At 43.6% G+C, this 13037-nt stretch overlaps 4 protein-coding genes and 1 pseudogene across 4 annotated transcripts; 1 reads left to right on the top strand and 4 right to left on the bottom strand.

The window, feature by feature from the left end:
- Positions 1–1712: 1712 nt before the first annotated feature.
- LOC146579150 (histone H3) lies at positions 1713–2155 on the bottom strand. The gene has a single exon (XM_085262275.1). The coding sequence runs from the start codon at positions 2136–2138 to the stop codon at positions 1728–1730; it is 411 nt and encodes a 136-aa protein (XP_085118401.1). The 5' UTR covers positions 2139–2155; the 3' UTR covers positions 1713–1727.
- A 307-nt stretch (positions 2156–2462) lies between these two features.
- On the top strand, positions 2463–2928 carry LOC146579149 (histone H2A-like). Its single transcript, XM_085262282.1, has one exon. The coding sequence runs from the start codon at positions 2463–2465 to the stop codon at positions 2847–2849; it is 387 nt and encodes a 128-aa protein (XP_085118408.1). The 3' UTR covers positions 2850–2928.
- A 1590-nt stretch (positions 2929–4518) lies between these two features.
- On the bottom strand, positions 4519–5426 carry LOC146579148 (histone H1 pseudogene; annotated as a pseudogene).
- A 1909-nt stretch (positions 5427–7335) lies between these two features.
- LOC146579147 (histone H4-like) lies at positions 7336–9978 on the bottom strand. Its single transcript, XM_085262165.1, has 3 exons — positions 9553–9978; positions 7767–8405; positions 7336–7635 (listed from the first exon to the last, which is right to left on the bottom strand). Exons 1-2 carry the CDS (start codon positions 9858–9860, stop codon positions 8195–8197), a joined length of 519 nt encoding a protein of 172 aa, XP_085118291.1. The 5' UTR covers positions 9861–9978; the 3' UTR covers positions 7336–7635; positions 7767–8194.
- Positions 9979–10668: 690 nt separating this feature from the next.
- LOC146579146 (histone H2B 1/2) lies at positions 10669–11853 on the bottom strand. The gene has a single exon (XM_085262293.1). It carries the CDS (start codon positions 11845–11847, stop codon positions 11473–11475), a length of 375 nt encoding a protein of 124 aa, XP_085118419.1. The 5' UTR covers positions 11848–11853; the 3' UTR covers positions 10669–11472.
- Positions 11854–13037: the final 1184 nt, after the last annotated feature.

Below are 13037 nucleotides of genomic sequence, written 5' to 3'. Positions count from 1 at the left end.
TAAAATTACAATTCATAGTTTGAATTACTTAATGTTACTATTACTATTGAACAAATGACAGACTAAGAATTTTAGACTTTAGTTTACTTCAGTCATATTCCATATAAATCAGGTATCATACAAAAAAAAAAAAGCTTGAAATACAATCATGACAATAAAAGAATATGACTTTAAGGACTTAACAACATTACTTCAGTTATAGGACACTGTGTTGGTTCTTCTGTCACCTGACAATTGGACATAGATGACAACAAGAATACAATGGGTAGCTGCTTCAGTGTTTCTGCCGATCTTGATATTTGTCTCAAAAATGAACCCTATGAATATGTGAGTACCATTAGGATGAAATTGTGTCACCAACATGTTAACGTTAGATAACATTTTAACAGCCTCTGCAAACTAATATTAACATGTTTGCCTTACTGTCATGTCTATAGTATTCTATATGTCTGTGAAGGTTCTCAGTCATCCAGTATAATACTATAGTATTCTATAGCACATTTCAACTATCCGGTTGTTCAGTGATGACGCGACGAATCCTACTTCCGGGTCTAAAGTAGTCTGCGTCTAATATGGCTTTTGTGTTGTTAACATGTTTAATGTTTTGTATTTTCTTCTATTTGATCTCAAATGTTGACCTCCCTCGGCTTTTATTACCGCTAATCATTTATTTAAGCTCAGTTTTTAAAACCTTAGGATGTAACTGCAGCCCAGCCCATGCAGCAGTATATGAATGACTAACCTCGTATTGTGGATGGATTATCTCAGTTGTTCTCCTGGCTGAAGTTTGGTCCTTTTACAGCATCCTGCCATGCGATTACATTTGTTCCTGACCACCGAGAACGCTCACGTTAACTTTTATCGAGTGGAAAAAAAGTTAGCTTGTTTATATTATGCTAACATAGCTGTGTCGCTAGCGGTCACGTAGCACATCATTATATACCAGCTAGCCCAACTTCAGTAACCCTACAAACGTCACTGCTGTTTAGTTTTCTGTCTTCATTTATGCTGGAAGTGATAACAGAGCTGTACGTTTTAATTTGTTTCCAAAACCCCGGAGTCAGGACATGCTATATTGTATTTAGAAGCTAGCGAGTTAACTCCCTGCTAACTTCTAACTATCGAATAGGAGTCTATGCTTTGTACTTCAGAGCACTTGGCCTATCATATTGTCTAGTACAAAGCACTGAAATGTGATGAGCTTTGGAAAATAATACGTGAGTGTTAGAACAAAAGATGATAAGTAGTGATGTGGTGAGTAAACATATCATTACAGACCTGCGGAGAAGACGAACAGTGGACCTGAAACTTGGGAAAGTTTTCCCCTGGAACGAATTAAAACTGTAAGTCTTGTGAGCGTTGTGTGGACTCAGATGCTAGATTTTCCTCCTTGTTTCTCCCTTTTGTATGTGCTCATGGTTTTGTATATGTATGTGTATGTGCATTTTATATGTAAACTTGTTTACTTTAAATAAAGTTGGAAAAAAAAAAAAGAAAATAATACGTGAACAATTAAAGGAGAGAGCCATTACAACAGCATACAACAATTAATGCTTAAAAAAAAAAGTTTTGTAATGGAAGTTAATGAATTGCCAACTGTAGTTTCTAGAATAGAAAGAGCATGAAGATATAAGTGCGAGTATGAGCTGCTACTACTACTGGACCGAGCTCTTGGTGTGAGTGAGGTGGCTCTGAAAAGAGCCGTTGTTGGTAGGAGAGCGTGCAGCTTAAGCTCTCTCTCCGCGGATGCGGCGAGCCAGCTGGATGTCTTTGGGCATGATGGTGACCCTTTTGGCGTGGATGGCGCACAGGTTGGTGTCCTCGAAGAGTCCGACCAGGTAAGCCTCGCTGGCCTCCTGCAGAGCCATGACAGCAGAGCTCTGGAAGCGCAGGTCGGTCTTGAAGTCCTGAGCGATCTCACGGACCAGGCGCTGGAAGGGCAGCTTGCGGATCAGCAGTTCGGTGGATTTCTGATAACGGCGGATCTCGCGCAGAGCCACGGTACCAGGCCTATAACGGTGGGGCTTCTTGACGCCTCCGGTGGCCGGGGCGCTCTTACGAGCAGCCTTGGTGGCTAGCTGCTTCCTGGGGGCTTTGCCGCCAGTAGACTTGCGAGCAGTCTGCTTTGTTCTTGCCATTCTTCCTCACTTTTCTTTCCCTGTGATACGAGCAGAAAATGTAGCGAACAGAGGAGACTCGCTGCTCTTATACTGTGTGACTGGCTGTGACGCGGTGCCGCTCCGGCTCGTGATTGGTGACGGGCTCCACGTGGAGCACCGCCCGCCTCGGTGTGTGCTGCTCATTGGAGAAAAGTGCATTGATGTTGCGCGCTGCCGCAAGTCTCTCTGCGATTGGTGCGTGACGAAGCTGCGCGCGCTCTGCGGAAATATAAGCGAGGCTTTGAGCTGATCGGGCCACATTTTCTCTTAGTCTCGATACTACGAAGAAAAGAATCTGTCAAAATGAGTGGACGCGGCAAGACCGGAGGCAAAGCCCGAGCTAAGGCCAAGACCCGCTCATCCCGTGCCGGGCTTCAGTTCCCCGTGGGTCGTGTCCACAGACTGCTGCGCAAAGGCAACTATGCCGAGCGTGTAGGAGCCGGCGCCCCCGTTTACCTGGCGGCTGTGCTCGAGTACCTGACCGCTGAGATCCTGGAGCTGGCTGGCAACGCAGCCCGCGACAACAAGAAGACTCGTATCATCCCACGTCACCTGCAGCTGGCTGTGCGCAACGACGAGGAGCTCAACAAGCTCCTGGGGGGAGTCACCATCGCTCAGGGTGGTGTGCTGCCCAACATCCAGGCTGTGCTGCTGCCCAAGAAGACCGAGAAGCCCGCCAAGGCCAAGTAAACGCAAAACGCTCGGCTTCACCAACAACAAAGGCTCTTTTAAGAGCCAAACACTTCTCTCTGAGCAAACATCCTTCTTGCTGTTATGGTGTTTGTAACATTTTGTGTATTGGGAAATGTAGATTATGCATCTTGATTTATTTTATAATTTATATTTATACATGTCATCAGACAGAATCAGGGACTGAAATCCACCTTCAAATAAGAACTACTTTCATTAACTCCAAAGCTCTGTGAGTTTCATTCACAAAAGAATAGACTAAACAAACTTTAGGTCTTGATATAAAACTGAAGCAAAAAGCTCTGTCTCCTGCGTTGTGGTGTGGGGTCGTGTTCAACCTCATTGCTCATCTTACTGATTAAGAATACATTGGATGTCACTAATTATTAGCTTAACTGACTGGACACTCATCATGGTTCACGCTCTTTATAATTAAAACAGTTTCTAAGCTCATGGAAACAGACAACACGCAGTTCAAACCTTGTTAAACACAATGGGGAAATATAACAACGTGAGGTGGAGAGGGACAGGTGGACTTCTTTGCTACAGGTGGAGGAAAATGTGCAGCTGTTTGCGACGTGTTCAGCGCTGCTGCTGAATTTGGGACATTTTGCAAAGTCACATCTACGCTTAGGGTTTTGTGTCTATTGTGAGTAGAATAAAACAATTCAAAGAATAGAATGTGTTTGGGTTTACTTGGATAATAGGGGGCAGCTGGTGATCAGAAGAACAGGAAATGATTCCTAAGTGTGGGTTTTGTTAGAATGACTTTGTCAACCTGTTTTAAGGACAATAGTGGATTTTTGTTCTCAAAGCTTTTCATGCGACCTTAAAGCTCTCAAGAATGACACTAAGTTGCTGAACCCTGACCTCTGACGTGCCAAATCAGCTTTTTTCAGCGATAAACTTTGGTGTGTAACTGTATAGTATGCAAAAGTGACAGTGGGGGTCTGCCTGTTATAAAGTGAGTGAAAGCTGCCTCAGCCAAGAACAAGAAGCCACAGTTACTAGTCTGGTTAGAGGACAGCCCCCCCAGACTGAACAATAGAATTAGTGGAAAACTACTGTGGAGGGGGACACAGGGCAGCCCCGGACTCTTTTTCAGCTTCAAAGAATCGGTGAGGTCAAGAAGTAAACCTCAAGACTATATTTTGAAATAATTTAATTCCCCTCATCCTTCACGCTACAGAGCTCCATGGTAAAATAAATAGCAGTACGGGCTCAGCTTGGAGTAAAATGTGTCCTTGAAATCACACAATATCAATTCAACTGGACTAGATTTAGTCAGGTGAGGTTGTAGATTAGAGCTTTTCAAGTGGATTATATTAGCTGGGTATCATTAAAATATACAGTGTACTTCCAGTACAACAGCCAGTGTAGGCTTTTAAAAAACTCAATATTTCATACGTGAATAATAACATGCATCTATGAATGTATTATGTGTTGTTTAATAGAATATTTTAAAATGTAGTTGCTGACCTTTAACAGTTTATTTCTTGTATGATGTTTCACAGTAAAAGAAGCGGTGTGATGGCTTGTATTACGAAGGTGTGATTGTAAATATTGAGTTGTTAATATTTGTATTCTTATAGTTGTAGACTTGCTTAGACAGCACTAATGTGCACCATGATAGTAATCCAAGTTGTAATTGTAATGAGGACAATGGAGGGGGAAAAAAAGCGCTTTAATAATAGGACATTATTGTGAATGACAGAGTGGTGAGTGAGTGAGAGGAAGGAGCTCTTGTGTGTTGCTGTGGTGGCTCTGAGAAGAGCCGTTGTTGAGTGTGAGAGCGGTGTCAGCTCACTTCTTCTTGGCTGCTGTGGCCGCCTTCTTGACTTTGGGCTTGGCGGCCTTCTTGGCGGGGGATTTCTTTGTTGCGGGAGCCTTCTTGAGCACCTTCTTGGGGCTCTTTGCTGCTTTCTTGGTGCTTTTGGGCGCTTTCTTGGCCGCCGCTGCGGGCTTCTTGGCCTTCTTTGGCGACTTCTTAGCGGCTGCGGGCTTCTTAGCTGCTGCCTTCTTGGGCGACTTCTTAGCAGCTGCTGCCGGTTTCTTGGCTTTGGCCGCGGCGGGCTTCTTGGCTTTAGGAGCGGCTTTCTTTGCGGGCTTCTTGGCTTTGCTCTCAGTAACCTTCTTGTTCATCTTGAAGGATCCGGAGGCCCCGGTGCCCTTGGTCTGCACCAGAGTGCCCTTCGCCACCAGGCTCTTGATGGCAGTCTTGACGCGGGCCTTGTTCTTGTCCACATCGTAGCCTCCGGCAGCCAGAGCCTTCTTGAGCGCGGCTGCGGACACACCGCTGCGCTCCTTGGACGCGGCCACGGTTTTCACAATCAGCTCGCCCACGCTGGGGCCGACCTTCTTGGGCTTGGAAGCCGTCGTCTTCTTCTTCTTGGCCGCCTTGGCCGGGACGGCAGCAGGTGCGGGAGCTTCCTCGGACATTTTCCTCTTTCGCGTCTGATCAAGATTCACGGTACAGTGATGGCAAGTCGGAAGCGCCACGCTGCACTTAAACGCATCATGAGAACCGTGGAGAGTGAAGGCAGCGCGCGCAGCTCTCGCGTGCCTCGCAATGCTTCATTTTGTGTTTCGTGTCTCGGGATCAAAGAGCTTAAAGTGAGTGTGAGAGCAGCACTGCAGGTCGACAGTGGAGCCGTCCACAGCGGGCTTGTGTCTCGTCGTGCAGGCCTCGTGTCGGGCTCTCGTGCTCTCTGCTCTCGGTTCGTGGAGCTCCCAAAGCTCGGCGACTCGGTGCGGAGGTCAGCGCTGCTCGGCGGCTTCTTGGACTCTTTTCTCTGCTAAAACCGGTGGAGCCGCAGCAGAGCTCCGTAAAAAGCCTTTTCTAGCTGATACACATGTTTGTTCACGCACTCCGAGTTAAAAGCAGCATCTGGTGAGCGCAGCTGTGGGACAAAGTGACGCTGCGAGCTCCCAGCAAACACACCGATGCTGCTGCAGGCCCACGGAGCAGCGAGACCTGTGTGACAGCTGCTCACTTCTAACCAAAGCACAGTTTCACTCACATTGTTGTACAGAAGCTTCATTAGTGACCTTACAGCAGCTCGCTTCCACACTTTGGCTCTGATCTTAGTCTGCATCCACAAACTGATCACTGAGTATCTCAATGTGTAATACTCAATACCTGCTAAAAACACACAGCCATCTCACTGTTAATCACTCTCTTTCGCTATTAGTCAAAAATTATTTTATCCTTGTATCTATTCTATTTATTATTATCGTAATAAGGTTGTTGTTATTATTTGTTATTTATTTTATCCTGCTCTGCCCATGTGGGTGCATTTCCCAGCTCTGGCACTAATAAAGCTCATGCCCAGTATATCTCTGCTCCTCTTTCTGGAGGATTCTGTTATTATCCCACCTACTGAAAAATATGTGACCACAATTTTTTTTTGTGCATAAGTCAAATCCTGAACAATACCCCTGACCCACACCATCATGTGCTGACCAGTCACCGGAGTGTGTTTAGTGAGAGTCTGAGATGACCAAAAATCCCCTCTGAACACCACAGGAAATCATTCCTACCTACCTCCTGTACAACTCCTCCATCTTATGCACAGCACTTACTACAATAGTTGCATTATATAAAGGCAGATAAAAAGGTGGCTATGGAGCCATCAAGTTAGGAGTTAGATTGAAGAAAGCTTTGATGGAAATTCCTCTGGGAATTGCTAGGAAAGCTGGATGTGAAGGACACAGCAGGGCCTGCCTGTGGCATAGGCAGTATAGGCAAATGCTAACAGTGTCATCCATCCAGGGGCACCACAAGTGAGGAAAAAATACAAAAAAAATGATGATACCAATTCATATCTTTCTTAGTATACACTTTGACATCTAATTAGCCATTTTTTGCCCTCTAATAGTCCAACAAACTAGCCCTTTGTATCCTGGTTAGTCTAGTTGTGTGTTAAAGTGCACATCAAGTTAGGTGGGTTTGTCATTTCAACCATGTGCAGTGCAGTACACAGTGAAGTAGTGATGGCTCGCTTGAAGCATGTGTCAAAAAAATCAACACACTGCTTCAGAAGCACTGTGTCGAAGCTTGATTCGTTTGACCAGAATCACGTGATCAGTGACGTCCGAAGCTTCATTTGGAGTCTAACGGCTTCGGTGTCTGATTCAATGGTTTATAAGCAGGTGACTCATTCATTTGTGGAGTTTTTTGAGGAGGAGGAGAGGAGGTTCTGTTGTGTGGCAGTATTTTCTAGTGATGGGCAGATGAAGCTTCATGAAGCACTGAAGCTTTTCATCCAATTGGTTCACCCCAGCGCGAAGCTTCTTGAAGCTTTATTTGCTCTAGCAGGACACCTACTGGACGTAAAAATATTAGTTGGCATGAATTTGAAGAGTGTGGCCTTTTGCACACAGCCTGTAAATGTCAACAACAAAAGGAGTGTGTAAAACATGTATATTGTAGTGATGCAGTATACTGTGTATATTTATACTGGCAGTATGGGAAATGATCATTTGGAAATGCTTAAAATGGAAATGATCATTTACTGTGAGGTGAGGTGTGGTTGGGGTGTGGACAGTAGTTGTGCTTTTGTAACGTTGAGGTATGGACAGCTACACACTGAGCCTCAGTCCTGCCCATATTTTATTGTGTAAAAACTAAATTTTCACTGCTTTTATGACCTTTTAGTGGGGAGAACATAGCTAAGATTTAATGATTTAACGAATCTTTTGAATCCTTTGTCCTCCACAATGCTAAATGGCTGGGAGTCCTCAATCACCATGCTAACCAGGTCTTCATCTATTTGAGATTGTTCTCCTGAGGAAAGACAATAAAGACAAAGCACAAATATAAATATCACACACGTAACTTATAACAGTTGTATAATATTGTTATATCATTTAGTAACATTACAGCATGCTATATTATCATTGCATTTGATGGCTCACCTGGTCTTGCTCCACAATCGGTGTTCCCCTTATTCTCATGCAAAGCTCTGTAGTGCCTAAGCATGGATGAGGTGTTGTTGTTATATCCCAGCTCCCTGGCACAGAGCAAACACTTCACCTTGTACAAAAGTAAAGACAGCTTAACATAAATTGTATTGCACCATCAGTATCATGAAAATACATCTTCTGTAGAAATTTACATACCTTTGTTGGGAGGAATAAGATCAAAATGTTCCCACACAGGGGAGGACATCCTCCTCTTCTTAGCTGGCTCCATTCTCTCCTGACTTTCTCTCCTCACTCTCATAAACCTCCAAACTGTCTCCAAACTCTCACTAACCGCAACTCTCCATCAAACACCCACATTTTTGAATGAAGTCTGAGGGGTTTATATCGCTGTCATATCTCGCGGCAAAGTTCGAACCACTTCATGAACCAGTCACGTGGTACAGCCGGGCAGCGAGGCTTCGGACGTCATCATTTTCAGCTCCTCCCATAAATGAAGCAAGCCTCGATACGCGCATCGCGGAAACGCCCCCTCCATTACTCGACACACGCTCCGAAGCCTCGATACAGAACGTCCCATCACTAGTATTTTGAGTTGATTTTGGTCGATCGGGTGGGTTTTCTATGGAGCGCCTGCAGGGGACATGGGAGAAAGAAAAATTAAGACGGATTAAGATTAATTTAAGCTAACGGGAGGTCGAGAGCTACTACAGCCGGGAGGAACACCGCTTTCCCGGCACATCGTGCCTCGACCTCCCGGTCGGCTTCGAGCCGGCGTCCGAAGAATGCGGCTAAAAGTTTTGCGAGATCTCGCAAAAGTCAGTCTTAATTTTTTTTTCTCCCATGCCCCCTGCGGGGCTCCGTAGTTTTCCAGCTTTGTGTTCTGGCTGTTTGCTTGTGTTTTGTGTGTGTTTATTTTAACTGGAAACGGGAAAAACTTAAAATGTCAAAAATCTGCTTTTCATAATATAAATATCATTAAACTTTAGAAAGACTTCCATTTGATTCGCAACATTTAATGTTACAAAAAGATATTTTATTTTTGAAATAATCTCAAAATTTTAGTCTAGAAAATGTGCAGCAATTTTATTTATTTCTTCTCTTTAGCTGATAGTTGGTGGGGCCCAGGTAGACTGTAACGTAGACTGTAACTGCATCTCTACCAGTTTTTCTGCACTCTTCGCATAGTGGAACAAATCCTCTTAAATAAAAATGGAAAAGGGTTACCTTAAATGCATCATGTTGTAAATTTGTAAGTTCATACGCATTTTTTCTTTCCATTTCACGATCAATTCTGCCCCCAGGTCAAAGATATGTATAGGGAAATGTCCCTAATATAATATTTAAAAAAAAAAAAAAACCGTCTAGCGATTAATTGTATAAGTGCATGGAGGATAACCTCACAGCAGAAGCCGAAAACTGCAACAAGACGAATACAGACGACCAAAACTATACAGACACGACCATGCAATGAAAAGCTGCAACATGAATGTTGCTACTAGTTTTGTGCCAAAGCATTTTAATCTTATGATTAGCGCAACTTTGCATATAAGAAAAAAAAAGTATACTTTGAACTAAAACCAGGAGATAACTAAAAAGTCGCATTAATTCTGTTTGTACTAAGTATGTCTTTTGACAAAGTAAAAAGCAGGAACACATTTCTGTTGACTAGGGTTCAATACAGCGGATTAATATCACAAGATGGCAGAACAAAGCTCTGAAAGTGAAAGTGGGTGGCTCTTAAAAGAGCCGTTTGATGGATTGGAGAGAATGAGTTTACCCGCCGAAGCCGTACAGAGTGCGGCCCTGCCTCTTCAGAGCGTACACCACATCCATGGCGGTCACAGTCTTCCTCTTAGCGTGCTCAGTGTAGGTGACGGCGTCGCGGATGACGTTCTCCAGAAACACCTTGAGCACACCGCGGGTCTCCTCGTAGATCAGACCGGAGATACGCTTCACTCCGCCGCGGCGAGCCAGACGGCGGATGGCTGGTTTGGTGATGCCCTGGATGTTATCACGGAGAACTTTACGGTGACGCTTGGCGCCTCCTTTGCCGAGTCCTTTGCCGCCCTTGCCTCGTCCACTCATGGTTAAAGTTTCTTCTCTGAACGAACAAAGTCGAATGAATCTCAACCCCACGGAGCCGTGTTATTATCTGTGCTCGGCGGACGTAAAGGAAAACAGACGGTTCGCTGGACCGCTCGAAGCTCAGTGGCCCCGCCCACTCTTCTATTCTCTAAATGTGGAAATGTTGTCTTTTGTTAATGACAAATTAAGTCTAACGGAAGGGAGGCTCACACCAAATCGCAACTTTCAACCTCAGCTTTAGTGGAAAACTACTGAGGAGGGGGACACAGGGCAGCCACTGACTCTTCTCCTCCAGCTGGGAGGGCCTTAACACTACAGAACTCCATTATGTTCAAATGTACATGAATCAAAATGGTTATGAAACGAGTAATGAAATAAATACATGGTAAAATAAATAGCAGTACGCGCTCAGCTTGGAATAAAATGTGTCCTTGAAATGACTGAATGTCAATTCCACTGGCCTAGATTTAGTCTGGTAAGGTTGTAAAGTAGAGTTTACTTCCACTACAACAGCCAGTGTAGGCTTTAAAAAAAAATAAAAATAGAACAATATTTCATACATTAATAATAATATGCATCTATAAATGTATTATGTGTTGTTTAATAGAATATTTTAAAATGTAGTTGCTAACTTTTAACAGTGAAACAAGAGCATGGTGCTGCATATAACAGACAGGACCACAGACGGGTCTAGAAAATGTGCAGCAATTTAATTTATTTCTTCTCTTTAGCTGATAGTTGGTGGGGCCCAGGTACACTGTAACTGCATCTCTACCAGTTTTTCTGCACTCTTTGCATAGTGGAACAAATCCTAAGTAAAAGTAAAATTTATTTATATAGCACATTTCACAGATAAAAATCACAAAGTGCTTTACAATAAGATCAGACATACAAGTTAAAATTAATTAAAAGCCCGTTTGTATAAAATGTCTTCAGCTGCTTTTTAAAGGAGTCAGTAGAGTCTAGACAGCGTAAAGACAACGGCAGAGAGTTCCACAGCCTACGTGCCAGTGCCTGAAAAGCCCGATCCCCACGTGTTTTAAACCTAGTACGTGGGACCACCAGTAGCCTCTGACTTGAAGACCTAAGTGCTCGGGATGAAGCATGAGGTTTCAGCACGTCAGAGATGTACTGGGGAGCTTCACCGTGCAGAGCTCTAAAAGTTAAAACTAAAATTTTAAAATGAACCCTAAAATTCACAGGCAACCAATGAAGAGAAGCCAAAACTGGAGTAATGTGTGACCTCGTGTTTGTACCAGTTAAAAGTCTTGCCGCTGCATTCTGTACACACTGCAGAAGAAAAAAAAAAAGTATTCTTTGAACTAATACCAAGTGTTTAATTAAAAAAAAAAAAAAAAAAAAAAAAAAAAAAAACCTCATTAGCTGTGTCTGTAGAAAGACAAAGTGACTACAAAGTAAAAACCGGAACACATTTCTGTAGACTAGGGTCAGTAAAGCGGATTGATACCACCCAGTGACACAAAAGTGGACATACGCGATTATAGTAGTTGTAACATAGTGAGCTGCATGTTTAACGGCAGGAATTCTGCTCGTCAGTTTAGTGTGTGGCTCTGAAAAGAGCCGTTGTGTTGACGTCTGAGTTGCAGTCAGCTTACTTTGAGCTCGTGTACTTGGTGACGGCCTTTGTGCCCTCAGACACGGCGTGCTTGGCCAGCTCACCGGGGAGAAGGAGTCGCACTGCGGTCTGGATCTCCCTGGAAGTGATAGTGGAGCGTTTGTTGTAGTGAGCCAGGCGAGATGCCTCGGCAGCGATGCGCTCGAAGATGTCGTTGACAAACGAGTTCATGATGCTCATGGCTTTGGAGGAGATCCCGGTGTCGGGGTGGACCTGCTTCAGCACCTTGTACACGTAGATGGCGTAGCTCTCCTTCCTGGTCTTTCTCTTCTTCTTGCCGCCCTTGCCGGCGGTCTTGGTCACGGCTTTCTTGGAGCCCTTCTTGGGCGCTGACTTGGCGGGTTCAGGCATTTTCGTTCCTCGATACTCTGCAGTAACGAATGAGCTGTTTGACCGAGAGCGGCGCTTTTTATACAGGCTGTATGCTAATACCACTGCGCGGGCCCTCGGATCTCATTGGTGGAGCCGCACAGTGGGCCGGACATTGTGTTGGAGGGAGTTTGTGAACTTTGCTGAAACAGGCGCGCATCTAACAAAGACAGTGGGCTGTGTGATTGTGTCCTCGTTTGCTGACAGTCATTTGTTCTAAATGAGCAGTACATGTGGAGCTCTGTGTGGCAGATATGGATGTGTTAGTAGCAGTATTGTCTTCGGACAACAATGAAACAATTCTGCCTGGTTTCGTGTCTCTGTGTTCCATGTCTCTGTGTTACATCCATATCCAAAAATTGTACTCAAATAAGAGTAGCATTACTTTAAAATATTATTACTCAAGTAAAAGTGAAAAGTAGATGTCAAAAAAGTTATTCAAGTAAGAGTAAAAAAGTACTTGGCGAAAAGACTACTCAAGTAGTGAGTAACTGTTTGAAATATCCGATTTATTTTTTAAATAAATTTTATCAGACAAACAAAAATTAATAAATATACAAATTTTACCATTTTCAAAAGGAATATATGTAAAAACATCAACAAAATAAGGCACAACAATTCTAATTTCCAGATTTCAGTTTTTCACAACATAAAGCTTTTTTCACCAATACCTACAGTAAATAATATAAATATATAAACATTGCAAACAATTACCAGTGACAAGATATGCTGTAAACCTTATATTCACTGAAGGCTCTCCCTCCCATTCTGCTTTTAAATACTCTAGGAACAACAAGTAGGCCTGCAGAGCGAGAGCGAGTGCTCTAATAGGGTGATATGGTACTACAAGGTCATTAAGATAAGATGGGGCCTGATTATTTAAGACCTTGTATGTGAGGAGCAGGATTTTGAATTCAATTCTGGATTTAACAGGAAGCCAAAACAGGAGAAATATGCTCTCTCTTTCTAGTCCCTGTCAGTACTCTTGCTGCAGCATTTTGGATTAGCTGAAGGCTTTTCAGCGAGTTTTTTGGACATCCTGATAATAATGAATTACAGTAGTCCAGCCTGGAAGTAATAAATGCATGAACTAGTTTTTCAGCATCACTCTGAGACAGGATATTGCTAACTTTAGAGATGTTGCGCAAATGGAAGAAAGCACTCTTACACAT

The sequence above is a fragment of the Mchenga conophoros genome, linkage group LG3 (genome assembly GCF_057382185.1).
Source record: "Mchenga conophoros isolate Kocher_MC1m ecotype Shallow Benthic linkage group LG3, M_conophoros_male_GT1.1, whole genome shotgun sequence".
NCBI lineage: Eukaryota > Metazoa > Chordata > Actinopteri > Cichliformes > Cichlidae > Mchenga > Mchenga conophoros.
The sequence above is the reverse complement of the archived record's forward strand: the minus strand, read 5'-3'. Positions and strand labels throughout refer to the sequence as shown.